The following is an 18,227-nucleotide window of genomic DNA, read 5'->3' as shown; positions in this document are numbered from 1 at the left end:
AGCTTGAGGTACTTCCTTCAATTGAGTTGAAATCCATGGCTCTTGACATTTGTACTTCGATCTGTAACTGTTTTTAATCATTATTATTATTGTGTATCATATTTGTTCTGTTGTTATTTGTGTATCTGTGTGAACTCGTCAACACTGTAAATGAGGGAAACCTCAGTGCTTCACGAGTATAAATAAAGTTTTGAAATGAAATGAGACTAACGAGGTCAGTGGGCGTGTCCTCCTCACAGGCTCTCCTCCCCTCAGTCACCGGGCGACGCCCCCTCCTCAGACGTAGTCGCTGAGCCTGTAGCCGCTGCTGGACGCAGACGTGAGCGAGGGGGTGTGGTTGCCCTTCAGGGTCGCGGGGGGCTGGTAGGGGGGAGCAGGGGCGTGGATGTTGCTCAGGGCGGGCGGGGGCGGCGGCGGAGGCCGACGGCGTGGGCGGCGGCGCGGGACGGCGTTCCTCGGTCCGGCGACGCCGCCACAGTTCCAGCTCAGCACCAGCCCCCCGGTCAGACTCAGGCAGGCGGAGGCGTAGCCCACGTACACGGCCAGGCCGATCTCGTACTTCATCCCGCTGGGCACCGCCGGGTCGTAGAAGTCCAGCACCACGTCGTTGGTGGTCCAGCAGACGGTGACCAGGCAGAGCAGGCCGGCGCACAGGAAGCAGACCCCCCCGCTGAGCGCCAGGGCGCGCTTGGTGGGCGAGCCGGGGACGCAGCGGGTGCACTTCATCCCCACGGACGACACCAGCGCCGCCAGGGTGGAGGTGAGACAGGAGAGCACCATCAGGGCGCGAGCAGCCTGGAGAGAGAGAGAGAGAGAGAGAGAGAGAGGGAGAGAGAGAGAGGGAGAGAGAGGAAGAGAGGAGAGAGAGAGGGAGGGAGAGAGAGAGAGAGAGAGAGGGAGGGAGAGAGAGAGAGAGAATGAGAGAGAGAGGGAGAGAGAGAGAGGGAGGGAGAGAGAGGAGAGAGAGAGAGAGTGAGGGAGGGAGAGAGAGAGAGAGAGAGAGAGTGAGGGAGGGAGAGAGAGAGAGAATGAGAGAGAGGGAGAGAGAGAGAGGGAGGGAGGGAGAGAGAGAGAGAGAAGGAGAGAGAGAGAGAGGGAGAGAGAGAGAGAGAGAGGGAGGGAGAGAGAGAGAGAGTGAGGGAGGGAGAGAGAGAGAGGCGAGGTAGTAGAATAACAGAACAGCCTAATGGCAGTTTTACAGTGAACACCCTGATGAAGGTGTAAGCTGAAACTTGTTTTTTTTAATGCCCCCAATATGAATTGCTTTTTTATTCATAAATGGAAATGCTAACTGCCAAAGTGTTTCTCTGTGACTGACCCAGATCTGTATGCTGTTGTACTAAATACATTTTGAATCTGATCTACAATTCAGCTTCGGCAAACTGCTTTCCTCTTCAGCCATTGATTCTCCAATACCGTCAATCCAATCATCGTATATCACCCACATGACTGGACCTGGATATTATTTGGGGTTATTAATGTTCCTATTCTTTCAGCCAATAGAGAGGCTGGAGGGCTGATCTATCCATCAAAAGCCCTCCAAACTGATCAACCATCCACCCCATCTATCCATCAAAAGCCCTCCAAACCGATCAACCATCCACCCCATCTATCCAGCAAAAGCCCTCCAAACCGATCAGCCAGCCCTCCCTCCCCTCACCCGTTCCCCCTACCTGCAGGTCGGGTGGCAGTGCCAGCAGCGAGCGGTGGATCTCGCACTGGTAGAGCCCCGTGCTGTGCCACACGCACTCCATCCACAGGCCCTTCATGTAGGCGGTGGCCGTGATGATGTTGGAGCCCATGTAGGCCGTCCCCCGCCAGTGGGGCAGCACGGTGGCCACCACGGTCCCCACGAACCCCAGCAGGCCCAGGAAGAAGCCCAGGAGCTGCACGGACATGCTGGCCATCGCTGGCGCGCCCGACGCCGGGGCTTGCCTGCGCCTTCGCACGAGGTCAGATGATGCTGCCAACACATGAACACAATAAACATGTAAACCAACAGTGCGCATGCAGCTGCTGTAGTCACAGAAGTAAAAAGGGCTACCACACACACACACACACACACACACACAACTCACAACTAAACACTCACATCACTTTCAAAACACCACAGGCATTGCGGGAGAGCGTTTTGCTCCGATTCCCAGCAGTGGAGCAGCGTAAACTTCACACCGCGCCGGTCACGGTGCTGGAGCCGTTCTTCAGCAGCCGTCTCTGGCATTCCGGGGCGCCGTTCTCAGGCTCCGGTTTAGTCATCTCTGGAGAGCGCTTCCACAATGGCTGACTGAGCGTGTGACTAATAAGAGCTCCGTTCAGCTTCGACTGCTTAACGGCGTCCTCCGGGGTATAACTCTCCCTCTGGCTGTCACCGTGGAGAAGAGAGGAAATTAAACATTCACAGAGTTTACCGTTACAAACCACTAACTTCACAATGAGGGATGTTTTTTTTCACAAGCCCCTAAGGTTGTTGTGTCCCAAAAAGTGAAATGTCTTAGTGAGGGCCAGGTGGTCCTTATTGATGTAAAATTGTATGATACTATTCAACAACCCCTGAATAGCATTCAGTTGTGCAGTAGATCAATCACTATGTCCTCAGTTAATACTAGTAGACTGTTTCATGCTGTCTGAGACACATCGTCTGCTATACACTAACCTACTGTACAGGCCTCAGCCAAAGCCGAAACCATTTACTGTACCTCAGCTATTCTGCCCAATTGCACACACACAATTTTTAACTTCGACCTATGAGTGGTATATCAACGCCTTAACAATTATCACTGTCCATTGGATACTTAACAACTCTCATGGCCTAAGAGGAGTATGGTACTGTACCTGATGTGTGAACAGAATGCTCAAAGGTTCCGTGTCTTTGTGGTCAGTAATAGGTTTGACTCCCTCTCTCTCTCTGAACTGTTTGGGACTCAAGGGTAGTTAAGCATTGACTTCTATTATTTTAATTCTCCTCCTCTGTTCCTCCTTGTTATGCAAGTTGTTTCTCAACACACACGCACACACACACACACACACACACGCACACGCACGCACACACACACACGCACGCACACATACGCACACACACACGCACGCACACGCACACAACAGACAGTGATAGACAGAGCATGTAGGCTTCAGACACATCCGATCAAAACAGAACCCTTTAAACTCTAACCACATGCCCTGTCTCCATTACAAAGGACTCACTCACACCACTATGACTTGCAATGATTGAGGTCTCAGTTTAAGTATCCCAACATTCATGAAACACCAATATTATTGTGTTCCCACTATTCTGTACCCCCCCTCCCCCCACCCCACCCACCCATCTCTTCCATCAGATCCGTGACACTGCCAACACTGCCAACAGAGCATCCAATTGTGACCCTGTGTTACCCAATGTGATAGCACAGAGGAGGGGTTCTGCTATGTCCGTCTGGGGGAGAACAGAGACCATCCGGACAGCCGGAGTGTTCCGGTGGAACCCGGGTTTGACAGCGAGATGCTGAGAACAGAGACCTCGTTGTGCTGTCTGATCGATCGTCTGACGGAAGGGGCCGTCAACCAAACAATAGAGAAATTGCTGCTTTGAACTGCAGTCCTGTATGAAACTACAAACAGCCAATGGATTTATTTTACGTTCACAAAGAAGTACTGTGTATATTTTGGAGGACAAACATTGTGTGGCTCTTATTTGGTATCTTAGCTAGCTGTTACTACTGCAAACAACAGATTGATATTTCAACATTGATAAAATTGCTTCAGTTGTACAGTTGAGGCCTGTAGATGAATAACCATATGTGTCATTTTTGAGTGGAGCTTGATCAGTACCAAACGTACAGACCATCCTAATAATATTTTATGTGAATGGTATACATCACTTGCAAGTACACAATGTGTTCTATGTAGTGCTATGCATTTAACCCTCTCTTGATGTAAATGTCATAAGACACTGAGATTACAAAACAGTACTGTAACACAACTGTAAATGTGAATGGCACATATATGGTTATTCATCTGTAGGCTTCAGTTAATGGACACTCCAGTATAACCCACTCCACTCACACATATCAGAGACAACCTCACACTTACCCATCGTCCAAGGGTGCACTTGGAGGAGCTATAGAAAGAAGGCAGCATCCAGTAGTTTATTCCTCAGGGATCCACACAGCCTCCACCAGCACCATGGATGCTCACGTGTTGAGTATCTATAAAGCGTTTATAAAGCCTCTATAAAAGACCCTCACTGTTGCTTCCATCCAGCGCTGCTCCATCTCTCTGCCTCTGCCCCAGTGTCAGAGTGAGGTGTGTGTGTGTGTGTGTGTGTGTGTGAGCGTGCGTGTGTGAGCGTGCGTGCGTGTGTGTGATCGTGCGAGTGTGTGTATGCGTGTGTGGGTGCGTGTGTGAGCGTGCCTGTGTGTGTGTGTGAGCGTGTGTGTGAGAGAGTGCGTGCATGCGAGCGTGTGTGTGTGTGTGTGTGTGATGTCAGAGAAGCGATGGCCCAGCAGTAGACATCATTATCTCTCAGGCCTGTGCTGTGGCTGTCAGTCTAATGAGACAGTGTGCGGTGTGGAGGGGTGTCGCAGCTCCAGCAGGCCTGATATAAACAGACTCTGCCCAGAGGCAGGCAGCTCCTGGGGAGAGACGGACGGCCGTCAGCCTGACTGCTGGCAACTCTCCACAACACTCTCCACAGGGATCTGTAAACAAACAAGCAGAAGGGAAATAATACCACACATCAACAAGTGGATTAGTGTGACGTTTTGGAATCAGAATCAGAATTATTTTTGATGAGGAAAAGACAATGATCTCCCACTTGGCAAGAGGAAGGTGTTGTGTACATTAGGCTTTACAGAATATTTGCAAAACGACTTTTCAGAGTAGACCATTCAATATTAAAATTACCACATAGAAGCTGCCACAGCTAGAAATAGCCTACCTGCTGTCTCGTAGAACTAAGGGTAGAACCCAAGTGGGCGAAGACACGATCTAGCCTGGTCTGGTATCCGGTGACAGTGAGTGACTGCATTTCTACAATCATCGCCTACTCCTGTCTTGTTTTGAAATAAGCCGCCTACAACATGTCCACGTGCGTGTGTGTGTGTGTCTGAGTCTCCCTCTTGTTCTGTCCTCCGTGTGCAGCTGGGGTTCTCCTGGACAGCCTGCCTCCTGTACTGTGTTAGCTCCAGCGATGGGATTAGCCTGTGAAGGGCCCGCCAATGAGATTATACTGGTGAAGAGCTAATAGCCTTAGTGGAAACCATGTAATCCTACGATTAGTAGGCAGCCTATAGGTGACTTGGAGAGACACGCCCACTAAAGCTGTCACTACTGTGGACCAACCACAAAACGCTACTGCATTCACTCAGCTGGATCAGTAGCAACTCGTGAATCGTCAATTCCGTGGTTCGACCACACAATGCTACTGCATCAGTAGCAACTCAGGACAAGTGATTAAAATAGGAGGCCTACTTCAGCCCAACAAACCGCTCAACCCCTGAGTGGATGAGGACAAACGATCGAACCAGGGAAGAGTAGCTTTGGTTTTCACCAGAACATCAACGTCAGCCTCCGCCTTCGCTGGGGAACTGGCGTCACCCTCCACCATCCCTTCAGGTTTGTCCTGACCCACTGGGGTTTGCATCACTGCATCAGCAATACCTTCAGGGACACCAAGACTCAGCCACACTCCAACATTGTCGTAACACCACCAAAATCTGCATGTGAATTAAGAAACCCACCTTGCCAAAGCCAGACAGAATCCTAACCAAGGACAACCCCTCTAGGCTAACCAGGTCCAGACCAGACCACACAAACATCCCGGACGAGCCCCCATCTGTTATACGCCCCCTCCGATGGTAGGGAGAGGGGCTAACGTAATGGCCCGTAGGCGCGCACACTGGTGTGGGGAGAATGAGGATGATGGGTGAAAACACAAAACGTACCCAACTACAAATAAGATAAAACCCAAAACAGGGTATTTATTATCTTTCACAGAAAGGTTACTCAAAGAAAGGTTACATTTAAACGTATTTGGAAGTGTCTTCTGCCCCTCACTTAAAAGCCCACATCTGGCTTGAAAAGGCCGTAATTCCTAGTCACTTCTCAATTCCACAGCCCCTCTAAGCCATACAGACTCCTGTGTTTCGTAAGCCTCTCTCTAGGTGATCGATTTCAGAGCTTTGTGTGTGTGTATGTGTGTGTGTGCATATACAGTACAGTAGGTAGATAGACCAGCTTCAGTTGAGACACTCCTCCGGTGGCTGGTCTAGCAGGCAGGCAGAGAGGTCAACAGAGTGTGTGTTTGCGGCAGAGCTTGTGTGTTGACTCTGGGGTCAGTAGGAGCCTGAGGACGACACACCTGCTACAGGAGAGGTGCTCAAGATAACACCTACAGACCAGAGAGATGTCTGCTGGTTACACGCCTCCCATAACAGGGGGTCTCTCTCTGTCTCATGGTCTCTCTGTCTCATGGTCTCTCTGTCTCCTGGTCTCTCTCTCTCCCTCCCTCTCTCTCTCTCCCGCTCTCTCTCTCCCTCCCACTCTCTCTCCCTCCCTCTCTCTCCCCCGCTCTCTCTCCCTCCCTCTCTCCCCCGCTCTCTCTCTCTCTCTCTCTCTCCCTCCCTCTCTCTCTCTCTCTCTCGCGCTGGTGACTCGACATCCAGATTGGGAAAATCCTTGAATGACACAAAAATAACACACATTGACCATATTTATTATTGACAATTTCTACTTAAATATATACATTCATTCATCCATGTTAAATTTTGATAGAAAATAGTAATATATATATAAAGGTATACAAATTGAATTCTTATATTATCTGCTAATCACTGGTTCTAATGTGTATACAAGAGGAGGCAGCTATCATGTCTGTGTCCAACATGCTTTGAGGAGCAGATCGTAACTGGAGAAACATGCATGTAAAACGTGTTTGTAACATATAACATGTATGTAACTCTGACATCAACAAATGATTCATGAGACCGTTGGGCTCTCATGAGCACTCCTCCACATCCCTCTCTGAGTTTGGAACATGGGTGTGAATTCCTCTGAAGCAGACCTTTCATTCCTGCAGTGTGTGTGTGTGTGTGCGAGTGTGTGTGTGTGTATGTGTCTGCATGCGCTCATGTGTGTGCGCTCATCTGTGTATTTGTGTGTGTGTGTGCATTTGTGTGTGTGTGTGCGTGTGTGCATGGGCTCACGTGTGTGTGCTCGTGTGTGTGTGTGTGTGTGCGTGTGTGAGTTTGTGTGTGTGTGTGTGCATGTGCATGCGCTCATATGTGTGCGCTCATGTGTGTATTTGTGTGTGTGTGTGTGTGTGCATTTGTGTGTGTGCGTGTGTGCATGGGCTCACGTGTGTGTGCTCGTGTGTGTGTGTGTGTGTGCGTACGCGTGTTTGTGCGTACGTGTGTGTGTGTGTGTGTGCGTACGTGTGTGTGTGTCTCATTCAAAGTCACAGCCCAGCAGCTCTATCCTCATGGTGATGGAGCTCTGCCAGCTCAGAGGGATGATGCGGATGAAGCGTGAGAAGATGGGAGGGTAGATGTAGTTCTTCACGTGGCCGTTGTTGTCCGTGTTACCTGGGAAGATCTGCAGGGGGCAGCACACCACAGAGGCACAGCACCGGATGTCACTTTGCAATAATGGTTATTGGCAAGAATGTTTCCTAATGCTGTGAGAACATTATATTTATTCATGCGTTCACCTTGAGTTCAATCGCTATTTCCTAGATTCAGGATGTACTTTTGACAAGCACATTTATGAAACACCTCTAGGTTACTGCAAAAAGACACATCTGGACGAGTGGCGGTATTTGGGAGTCTCCCAGAGCGACCCAGAGTGTCCCAGAGCGAGCGCGTCTCACCTTTGACACGTAGTCTTCGTCGTCTGTGTACAGCGTCCAGAACACGCCGTCGTCGCTGTACTGCAGGGCGTAGGAGGTGACGAACTTCTCCTTGCCCAGAGCCTTGGCTCCCTGGGTGACGATCCCTGTGATCTTCTTCACCTGAGCCAGCTCCACCTGCAGCCACTGGTCAGCACTGTTATACTGGGAGAGAGGGAGAAAGAGAGAGGTAGAAAGAGAGAGAGGGAGAAATGGACAGCTCTGTTTACACATCTCTTTATTCTAGTATATTTAACTGTACTTACACTTTTTATGATTTTGTGATGTTTTTGTGATTTTTTGCTTTGGCAATATAAACATATGCTTCCCATGCCAATAATTTAATTGAATTGAAATTATTATTGAATTGATTTGGGGGAGAAACAAAGAAGAAAAAGACAGCAGAGAGGGTGAACTGTTCAGCAGGAGTCTATCAATGTTTACATTCAGACCGATGCACAGGTAGCCTGCCAGCACGACTACATGGATGCGAAGTGTCTGTGTGTGCTGTGTGTGTATTGGTGTGTTTTTCCATCTGAGTGTGTGTTTGTGCAAATGTGTGTGTGTGTGTGTGTGTGTGTGTGTGTGTGTGTGTGTGTGTGTGCGTGTGTGTGTGCGTGTGTGTATGCGCGTGTGAGTGTGTGTCCGTGAGTGCGCTTACGTTGGCCTGCCAGGCGTTGATGGTGCCCTGGTTGTTGAGGCGTGCCAGGTAGGAGTGCCACATCCCAGAGTACCAGCTGGAGGAGGTGGAGCTGCTGGTGATGCGATAGTCCTCTATCTGTCTGTTCTCCATGCCCAGCGGCACAGAGCAGCCTGGCAGAGGGTGGCAAGGTTATATTCACCGACTCTGGTACAATCATCCTTAATCCTTTTAGTCCTGAAGGTTCAGTTCCACATTCACAATATTAATTGGATTTTCCCTATATTACTAGAAAGCACTGTTTGTCAGCTTTCAGGAAGTGTTGAATTGTGGTATTTTTTTGTTTTTGATATTTTGATATTTATTTGTAAAGATTTTTTAGATTTTACATTTTGCCGGTGACGCGGTAGGCTAGTATTCTCTCTCTCTCTCCCTCTCTCTCTCTCTCGCTGTCTCACCATCCAGCTGACAGCCGTAGAAATCCATGCGCACCGTAGGTTTGTTGTAGTAGGTTAGTGGGTGGAGCCTCACATACCGGCCAATCAGAGGGGGGAAGAAGGTGTTGATCTGTACCTTGTGGGCTTCGTCGTTACCAGTGAAGTTCTGGAGAGAGAGGGAGAGAGAGGGGAGGGGGAGAGGGAGAAAGAGAGGGAGAGGAGGAGAGAGAGGACGGGGATAGAGAGAGAAGAAAAGAGAGAGAGTGGAGGGGGAGAGGGAGAGAGAGAGGGGGAGAGAGAGAGGGGACGGGGAGAGAGAGAGAGAGAGGGATGGAAAGGGAGAAATAAAGAGTGAGAGAGAAATAGAATGTCTCAGCTGAGATATATGCCCTCTCCTCCATATCATGTGATATCCGCCTGCAACGCGCCCATGGTCATAGTTCTGTTCCTGTCCCTCACCATCATCCTATGGTTGCTGTTGTCTCCCTTGTAGTACGTCCACCTCCTGCGGTCAGTGCTGTAGGAGATGGTGAAGGAGGTCACATACTGGGACCGTAACATCTCCTTGGCTCCCTGGGTGGCCACCTGGCTAATCACCACAGGCCTCTGGAAGTCCACCTGTGTGTGTGTGTATGTGTGTGTGTGGAGGGGCGGGGGAAGGAGGGTTAGTACTACACACAACACACGCACACACACAGACACACACGCACACACACATGTATTCACACACACACAGACACACTCCCACACACACACGCACACGCACACACACACACACACACACACTAGCACACACCTGTATCCAGCTCTTTTCTTGGTCTGTGCTCCATGCGTTGTACTTGCCCTGGTTGTGGAGTCTGGCTAGAGAGGGTTCCCAGTATCCTGGAATAGGAGAGAGAATAGGAGAGAGACCAGGAGAGAGAATAGGAGAGAGAATAGGATAGAGACCAGGAGAGAGAATAGGAGAGAGAATAGGAGAGAGAATAGGAGAGAGACCAGGAGAGAGAATAGGAGAGAGAATAGGAGAGAGAATAGGAGAGAGATCAGGAGAGAGAATAGGAGAGAGAATAGGAGAGAGAATAGGAGAGAGCATAGGAGAGAGACCAGGAGAGAGACCAGTCGTTTCACATAGAGAGCAACCTGCACCAACGTCACACTGGAGGCAGGGGAACTACACCCAGCCTGCTGTGGGCTGGAGGGATACCTCTGTAGCTGGATGCCGTGATCTGTCTGTCCGTGATGCTCCTGGACTCAAGTCCAAGTGGATGAGAACAATCTGTAAAACACACACACACACACACACACACAAAATGTTACAGTTAAGACGCTATTGTGACGTGAAATGATTTTGTTATGTGCTACGGTATCTCTGTTGTAATGTTCTCTGTGCTTCCCTCAGTAGGATAGTAAGAAAGTGTGTCGTACTTTTATCCAGGACCAGCATGAGGGTCTGCATGCCCTTCTGCTGGTACAATCCCACCTCCGTCTCCAACTGCCACAGACCCGGCCTGGACGGTATCATCTCCAGAGTCGCTAAGCCCCCTGGGATGTGACAACACAGCAGGTTAGCGCTGACAGAACACACCGTCACATTCACAGCAAGGCTCCGTGGTCGGAGTGGAGGTGCTAGATATTAGCCTGGCTTCGCCCTCCTGATCATGTGACCTTGCGTTCTGTTTCTCTCCGCAGATCACTCTGGACATCCACTCAAACTGATTTCCACAACCCTTTATCTAATGGGGCAGGTTTGATACGATGACTGTACCCATTTGATGTGATGACTATGTTTTGTTGCTCTGATTGGTTGTAGGTCTATCCAATTGCGTCCAGAGGAATTCTGACCATTGATAATGCCTGACAAAATAGTAGAAAAAAGAGGAGGGCTACGGCGTTTCTAAAAGTAAGTAATTAGGAAGGTGCTCTATTGGTCAAGGGAACAAAGTCTATAAAGAAGAGAAAACCAAGGCACTCTTCACTAAAAGTTAAAAAGCTTTAATTAAACTGCTAGGTCATAATGGGCCGACATGTTTCGGCACGCAGGCCTTCATCAGGGTTCACCATGTCGTGTGATTTCTGGTCCATTATGACCTAGCAGTTTAATTAAAGCTTTTTAACTTTTAGTAAAGAATGCCTTGGTCTTCTCCTCATTGAGAATGCCCCTTGGAAATCGAAACCATCTCCTCGAGTGGCTTTCCAGACTCTTCTTTTCGCGAATTGAGTCCGGCGAAGCCAGGCTAGATGCATGTATCAGGATATCAAGATAGTGCTACTGACCAGGCAGCAGGCTGTCAGGGCTGGTGGTACTGACCAGGAAGTAGGGGGTAGACCCCCTGACGTCGGTTGTAGGTGTGCTGCTGAAGGAAGGTCTGGCCGTGGAAGTGGACGCTGTGCAGGTCCTGGGGAGGGCCCATGTTGATGAGGTGCCAGCGCACCAGCTGGTCGGAGTACATCCTCAGCCCCTTCAGGCCGAAGATGATACCGTTGATGGCTGAGGATGAGGAGGACGGAGGAGGAAGATCAGTCTCAAACAAAATGCATTAACATGAGGACCATTTGGTTACTTGTTGTACATTAGAGGTAAGATTAATTTACAGAGTACACAAGTCTGGCAAAAGGTTCCGAAGCTGTAATGCAATTAAAGTAATAATCTCATCTTCATCTTAACACAGTGGAAACTACATTCCGCCTCTTCACCCATCGTTCAACAGCGGGTGCTTCTGATGTTGCTATGCTGCGCCTAGCCAGAATAACCTACAGTGGAACTTGAGATTCTCCTTGAAGTTGGGGTCCAGCACCGCCCTCTTGTTCTTCCTCTCTATTCTCTCTCTGTTCTTGTCGTAGTACCAGCTCTGGGACTCGTCGAAGGTCATGAAGAGCAATGTGAACACCTGCAAGTCCACCCTCTTCTTGTCAAGAGTCCCAGGCCGACACACCAGCAACGGACCAATCAGACCAGAGTGGATATCCTTCTCCTGGAGAGACAGAAACCATGGGAATGCCAGTTTATGGGACTGGAGGACAGCGTGGTAATACACCCAGTAACAATGTGGTAATACACACAGTAACAACATGGTAATACACATAGTAACAACGTGGTAGTAACACATAGTAACAACGTGGTAATACACACAGTAACAATGTGGTAGTAACACATAGTAACAACGTGGTAATACACATACAGTTGTAACAACATGGTAATACACATAGTCACAACATGGTAATACACATTACAAATAGTAACTTTGATTGACTGAGACAGATTGTAGTTGTGCAGTAATGTAGTCATGCACTGACCATCAGATGGCTATGTAAGACTAGAACGGTACACATCTTACACACACTACATCATCTCCATTGAAAATCATTGCATTTCTCCACAACAAACTGGAGTGGAGAATCAAAACATTCACCACCCCATTAGGAATAACTAAAGACACTAGATTGGTTCTGCCATGCAGGTTTTTTTTTTCAATCTCTCCCACTTTTTTCAATGAAATCTGGACAAATGTCTTCAGTCTCTAGTTGAGCGCAACGTTTAGAGACTGACTTGTGAGTCTGTACACACACAGACACACGCGCACACACGCACACATACACACACACACACACACACACACACACACACACACACACACAAAGGGTTACTCACAGGGTTTACACCAGAGTAGTAGGCCCAGGTCCGACAGTCAGACTCGTGTTCCATAGGCCCAGTCTCGCTGTTCACGTTCCAGATGTATGTGAAGGTCTTGTTGGGCTGGACCTCGTTGTCGTACTGGAACCAGTAGTCAGACTCGTCTTTGTAGGACAGACCCTCCGTGGATTTAGTATAACTGACCCCGTTAGGGTGCAGCGAGAATGGCCGTTTGGCCAAGTTCCTGAACAACACCTACACACACACACACACACACACACACACACACACACACACACAGATCATATATACATGTAATATACTGTACATATACTGTATACATTTATATACAGTGTATACAGTGCGCAGGTTTCATCCTCATCTTACTGTGCCATGATGCGACCAGCTCAGTGGTCACTTACTCACTTACTTACCATGATGATCTCTCCGACCTCGGCCTTGATGACCGGTCCCAGGATCCCTAGGTGCTCCTCCATCTCACCGCGGATGTCGGGGACCTGGAACGTTTTGTCCACGTAACCTCGGAACATCACCTTGGTGAACTGGGTGTGCTGGTTGCTGTTGGGCAGTTTGTCCACCCTCTTGCCGTAGCCGGCGTAGTCCCACTCCACCTCCTCCACCGTGAGGAAGTAGATCCTCACGTTCTTGCCGGCCGTCTTCAGGAAGTACTTGGCGTTCTCGTCCAGGCTCAGATCGGGGAAGTCCTTGAGACTGTAGGGGTCCTTGTAGCTTATATACTCATACTCTTCCCTACTGTCTATTGCCGATTTGGGCAGCTCCTTGAGAGAGAGAGAGGGAAGGAGGGAGGGTGAGGGACAGAGAGAGAAGGACAGAGAGAGAGCGAGACCTTATGTTCAACCAGATATCTATGTACAGGTTCACACTGTAAGATAAGTTCATAAAATTATTGAAACTAAGTGATTTTTTTCTCCTCCGCCATCAACAACTGTGGGACTGACCTCTTCCTTCTCCTTGCCATAATCCCCCGGTATATAAATCTCATAGTCGCTGAAGTCGGCGCGAGGTACGCCGATCACAATGGGCTTGTTCAGCAGATCCTCCTCAGTCTTGGGGATGGGTCGCGACCCTCGGGGACTGAAAGAGGGGTTGAACCCCCGAGGGGAGAACTCAAGAGGCTGTTTTGGGTCTCTCCTCTGAGGCTTGTACGTCTTGTTCTTTCTGGTCTTAATGGCACGGCCCTCCTGGGGCCAGTGTTTTCGGAGCACCTTCTTCGTGGGTCTCCGCGTCGGTTCCGGAGTCGGTTCCAGAGTCGGTTCCGGAATCGGGGCCGGAGTCGGGGCCGGGCTCGGTTCTGAGCTCGGCTCTGCTGGCTTTGTTGGCTCTTTGCCAATATACTTGGTCATGTGGTCAGGCATCTCCATGGCCACAGTGTGGTGAGTGGCATTGTACCCCCAGTGCTCGTCTTGGGAGTTGAGGGAGGTTGTACGGATGACTTCCCGGTCGCTGTCCTGCAGGTAGATGATTACTTCCTCTGAGCTGCTGTCACGCTTCTGATTGGCCGGTAGAGACAGGTTGCCTGTCGTGGGACTCATGGTCTCCATGGAGATGCTTTCCGTGCTCTCTGAGCTGACCTCCTCTGACAATTTTTGCTGGTTCCAGCTAGAAGCATTCGTAGTGACATTGTGTGTGGGTATCATGTGAGGAGAGGTTCTATTGTTAGGTTTATGCTTTAAACTACTATTGTCAGCTATGGAGGAGGCCTCAGGTAAAACGGTACTATTTCCATACTCTTCTGTGATCATGCTGTCCAATAAATGATTACCTTTTGTCAGATTCTCACCCTTCATTTCCTGGTTGAACGAGGACATGTTGCGTTCAACCTGTCTCGTTAGGTTGAACTCCCCGACTGCAGCGCTTGAAACAGGCTCCGATCGGTTGGTTGCATTTTTCGACCAATCTAATTGTCCAGTTGTGTTGCCGGTCCAAGCTGTGCCGTTCTCACTGGCTGAAACTGTGGTGAGAGATGTGTCATTAATAAACAGGTCCTTCTCATCGGAGGCCTCCCCTGGAAGCCCAGAGTGAAAGAAGACATCTCCGCGAGTGAGTTTCTCCTCTGATGCATCAGTGTCCAGGGTGAGGTTGGTAAGACTCTGGCCTCTTTGTCCCTGCGCACGAGTCTCAGTATTGGCTTCTGAGCTCATGTTCTTACCTGCCCCTGTGCTCATGTCGCCTCCTCCTAGCAACGAACTGATGTTTTGAACGGTTCTGTTCCCTGCCTCGGCCACAGAGCTGCCTGTCTGACCGGCACTCTGATCCAGGGTTTCTGACCTGTTCTCATCAATGCCTTCATACCGGGAGACCTCGGCAGTTAGGTTGTGTATGTCAATCATGCTCCCATTAGCCAATAAGGTGTGATTCAGTGAGCCATTGGGGGAGGAGCTTGGCAGTGGAACGGTGCTGTTCTTCATCTTCTCCATCTCACTGTTGAGGGTGTCGTTGAGGGGTGATGGAGGGATGGAGGCAGGCAGCATGCCGGAAGAGTCGTTGATGGGGGATGGAGGGATGGAGGCAGGCAGCATGCCGGAAGAGTCGTTGATGGGGGATGGAGGGATGGAGGCAGGCAGCATGATGGAAGAGTCGTTGATGGGGGATGGAGGGATGGAGGCAGGCAGCATGATGGAAGAGTCATTGAGGGGTAATGGGGGGATGGAGGCAGGCAGCATGATGGAAGAGTCATTGAGGGGTAATGGGGGGATGGAGGCAGGCAGCATGATGGAAGAGTCGTTGATGGGGGATGGAGGGATGGAGGCAGGCAGCATGATGGAAGAGTCATTGAGGGGTAATGGGGGGATGGAGGCAGGCAGCATGATGGAAGAGTCATTGAGGGGTAATGGGGGGATGGAGGCAGGCAGCATGATGGAAGAGTCGTTGATGGGGGATGGAGGGATGGAGGCAGGCAGCATGATGGAAGAGTCATTGAGGGGTAATGGGGGGATGGAGGCAGGCAGCATGATGGAAGAGTCGTTGATGGGGGATGGAGGGATGGAGGCAGGCAGCATGATGGAAGAGTCGTTGATGGGGGATGGAGGGATGGAGGCAGGCAGCATGATGGAAGAGTCGTTGATGGGGGATGGAGGGATGGAGGCAGGCAGCATGATGGAAGAGTCGTTGATGGGGGATGGAGGGATGGAGGCAGGCAGCATGATGGAAGAGTCGTTGATGGGGGATGGAGGGATGGAGGCAGGCAGCATGATGGAAGAGTCGTTGATGGGGGATGGAGGGATGGAGGCAGGCAGCATGATGGAAGAGTCATTGAGGGGTAATGGGGGGATGGAGGCAGGCAGCATGATGGAAGAGTCGTTGATGGGGGATGGAGAGATGGAGGCAGGAAAGGTGGCGGAGGTTTGAATAATACCGTCATCCGTCTCTCCGCCAACAACATCTTCGTCCAGGAAAGATAAGTCCAGCTTCTCCATGTCTGATTCTCCTGTTTGGTTGAAAGTCCTGAGGCCTAATTTCTCTGCGTATGCGTATGTGTACATGTCTATCTCCTCGTCGCTAGGCTTGGGTTTTGGTTTGGGAGGTTCTGTGGGTTTGGCCTGCAGAGCGTTCAGCTTCTGTATGTCCTCTGGCTTCCACACGGACACCTCGTATTCGTACTCGTAGTGGCTGAAACACTCCACATCCCTGAACTTGACCCGCATGCCCTTGGTGGTCTCGTGGGAGTTTAGGGAGGCCATGAGCCACACACCTATAACCGGGAGACACGCAACATGACAAATCATCCATAATCATCAGTTAGATAATATACCCAAGATAAGATACGTTATTATCCGTTATAATCTATACACCTATCAGCAATGCCTTCCCAGCTAGCAATCATTTGTTCTAAGAATGTTCTAAGAATGTGAAAACATTAGCAGAACGTGTTGGGAATGTTCCCCAATGTTGTGGGAACATTCCCTGCTAGCTGGGTTAGCTATCCACTCCACAAACCTAACCCAGAGACACGCCATCTAAAACAGGGGTACCGCAGCGGGATCTTCTGTGTACTCAGATCACCAAGACCTGGGCATCATCCCTGCAGTTAAACCCCGTCCTCACCGATGTTGTCCATGTTCATGGTGATGGTCTCTCCACTCATGGGGTACAGACCGAGGAAGTCCTCGGTGCGGTCGTTCAGGGCGAAGACGTGACCGTAGAAGGTCACGGTCTGGATGTGGTTGTGCGCTCCCACGCTGGACACGTGCCATGTCACGATGTCGCCGTTACAGAAGCCGAGCACCTGACCACTGTCGAACACGTAGCCGTTAACGGCTGCCGGAGAAGAGGTGGACACAGAGGCGGAGGGTCAGTGTCACGTGACTGATATTTGCACAATGATAATGATCAGTTTAGCCTCTTCTACCCTGAACCTGAATCTATTGAGTGTTTACAATTCAGTACTGAGAAAAGGCACCATCATCTTGAGAGACTATAATCACTGTTGTTCTAGACAAAAGCAGCCGAAGCATTTCAGTGGTGGTTGGGGGGGGGGGGGGGGGGTGTTGATGTCTGACACTCACTTTGCATGACGTTGGACTGATAGAAGTCTGGGTCGTCCTTCTTGCACCTGTCCGGTTCGCTGTACGCCTGGATGTTGTCATCCAGGTACCAGCTCTTGTTCTCATCAAAGATGGCGAACATGGCGTGCTGCTCTTTGTCCGCTTTCAGCTGCAGCAGGAAAGGTCATTTTACGGCCAGGTTTCAACCACTGGAGGACCATCCATTATAGTACACTGAATGTGTGTGTGCGATGCCTGATTAAAATGTATTATTGTGTACATTTAAAACAATAAGCATGTGTCATAATAACAGGTTACCTGTAAGTAGTATAAATATACTTGTTTTGTGGAGAATATAAGTAGATTAATAGTAATTCCAATGTGGTACTGTAGTATAAGTGCAGTACCTGTACGTTCCTTGTGTTGAGGGACTGGCTCTTGCAGATGAGGAGGGGTCCTATGAGGCCAGAGGCGATGTCTCTGGGTGTGTTCACAGCACTGTGGTACATGTGGGTCAGGCATCGCGAGTCGCTGTCAAGGGGCTCGTCGTCCTCGATCACGCGCCACACGTAGGTGTGGGTCTCGCCTGGCTCCACGCCGTGGGTCTGGTTACCTGGCAACACAGAAGGAAGACATCGGACCCAAGTCAAATATCAGTCGGAAATAACAGAATCAGATGCAACTCAATACGCAAGTCGGACGGTTTGGCCTCACTTAACAGCCTCTAATAACACGGTAAGTCATATCAACTTGATTCTGAAACAGATAAGTGCTTACAACAAAACATGCAATGTACCAATCTAGTCTGTTGTTTGAAGAGAGCAATATGGCAGAGAAGTATGGCAGAGCAGTGTAAATATTTTTTGTTTGTTTGTTTGTTTTACTTTTTATATACAGTAGCACACATTAAAATACAATGAAATCTCAAGGTGCTGCACAGAAAGTGTAAAAAATGAAATCAAAATATAACATTAAAACTGATCAATTGACATAAAAATCCAAAACAATTCAAAATGTGTGCTAACCCATTGCTAAAATTCAAACAAAACAAAATCCAAAATCAATAATATAACAATACAACTGATCAATTTACAGAGCAAAACAAAACAAAAAA

The 18,227-nt window shown here is 49.5% G+C and overlaps 3 protein-coding genes across 3 annotated transcripts in view; all 3 read right to left on the bottom strand.

Annotated features, from left to right (window-relative positions):
• Positions 1 to 18,227, bottom strand: part of LOC311313147 (high-affinity choline transporter 1) — a gene marked incomplete at both ends in the record, with an annotated part of 94,399 nt that overhangs the window by 13,670 nt on the left and 62,502 nt on the right. The window lies entirely within an intron of this gene.
• LOC311312794 (claudin-14-like) lies at positions 277 to 1,907 on the bottom strand (the record flags this gene model as incomplete). Its single annotated transcript, XM_084442803.1, has 2 exons — positions 277 to 795; positions 1,674 to 1,907. The coding sequence occupies 2 exons, from the start codon at positions 1,905 to 1,907 to the stop codon at positions 277 to 279; spliced, it is 753 nt and encodes a 250-aa protein (XP_084298929.1).
• Positions 6,694 to 18,227, bottom strand: part of f5 (coagulation factor V) — a 41,727-nt gene continuing 30,193 nt past the window's right edge. The window contains exons 10-25 of the mRNA XM_084443675.1: positions 17,521 to 17,726; positions 17,135 to 17,282; positions 16,674 to 16,886; positions 13,568 to 16,320; positions 13,022 to 13,387; positions 12,606 to 12,842; positions 11,712 to 11,928; positions 11,265 to 11,444; positions 10,382 to 10,498; positions 10,161 to 10,232; positions 9,753 to 9,838; positions 9,416 to 9,574; positions 8,978 to 9,122; positions 8,541 to 8,692; positions 7,862 to 8,044; positions 6,694 to 7,587 (exon numbers count right to left, since the gene is read on the bottom strand). Of these exons, the coding sequence (XP_084299801.1) occupies positions 7,441 to 7,587; positions 7,862 to 8,044; positions 8,541 to 8,692; positions 8,978 to 9,122; positions 9,416 to 9,574; positions 9,753 to 9,838; positions 10,161 to 10,232; positions 10,382 to 10,498; positions 11,265 to 11,444; positions 11,712 to 11,928; positions 12,606 to 12,842; positions 13,022 to 13,387; positions 13,568 to 16,320; positions 16,674 to 16,886; positions 17,135 to 17,282; positions 17,521 to 17,726 (5,381 nt within the window). The 3' untranslated portion in view covers positions 6,694 to 7,440. The remainder of the gene's footprint in view (positions 7,588 to 7,861; positions 8,045 to 8,540; positions 8,693 to 8,977; positions 9,123 to 9,415; positions 9,575 to 9,752; positions 9,839 to 10,160; positions 10,233 to 10,381; positions 10,499 to 11,264; positions 11,445 to 11,711; positions 11,929 to 12,605; positions 12,843 to 13,021; positions 13,388 to 13,567; positions 16,321 to 16,673; positions 16,887 to 17,134; positions 17,283 to 17,520; positions 17,727 to 18,227) is intronic.

Source organism: Borostomias antarcticus (assembly GCF_949987555.1).
Source record: "Borostomias antarcticus genome assembly, chromosome: 9".
NCBI lineage: Eukaryota > Metazoa > Chordata > Actinopteri > Stomiiformes > Stomiidae > Borostomias > Borostomias antarcticus.
The sequence above is the reverse complement of the archived record's forward strand: the minus strand, read 5'-3'. Positions and strand labels throughout refer to the sequence as shown.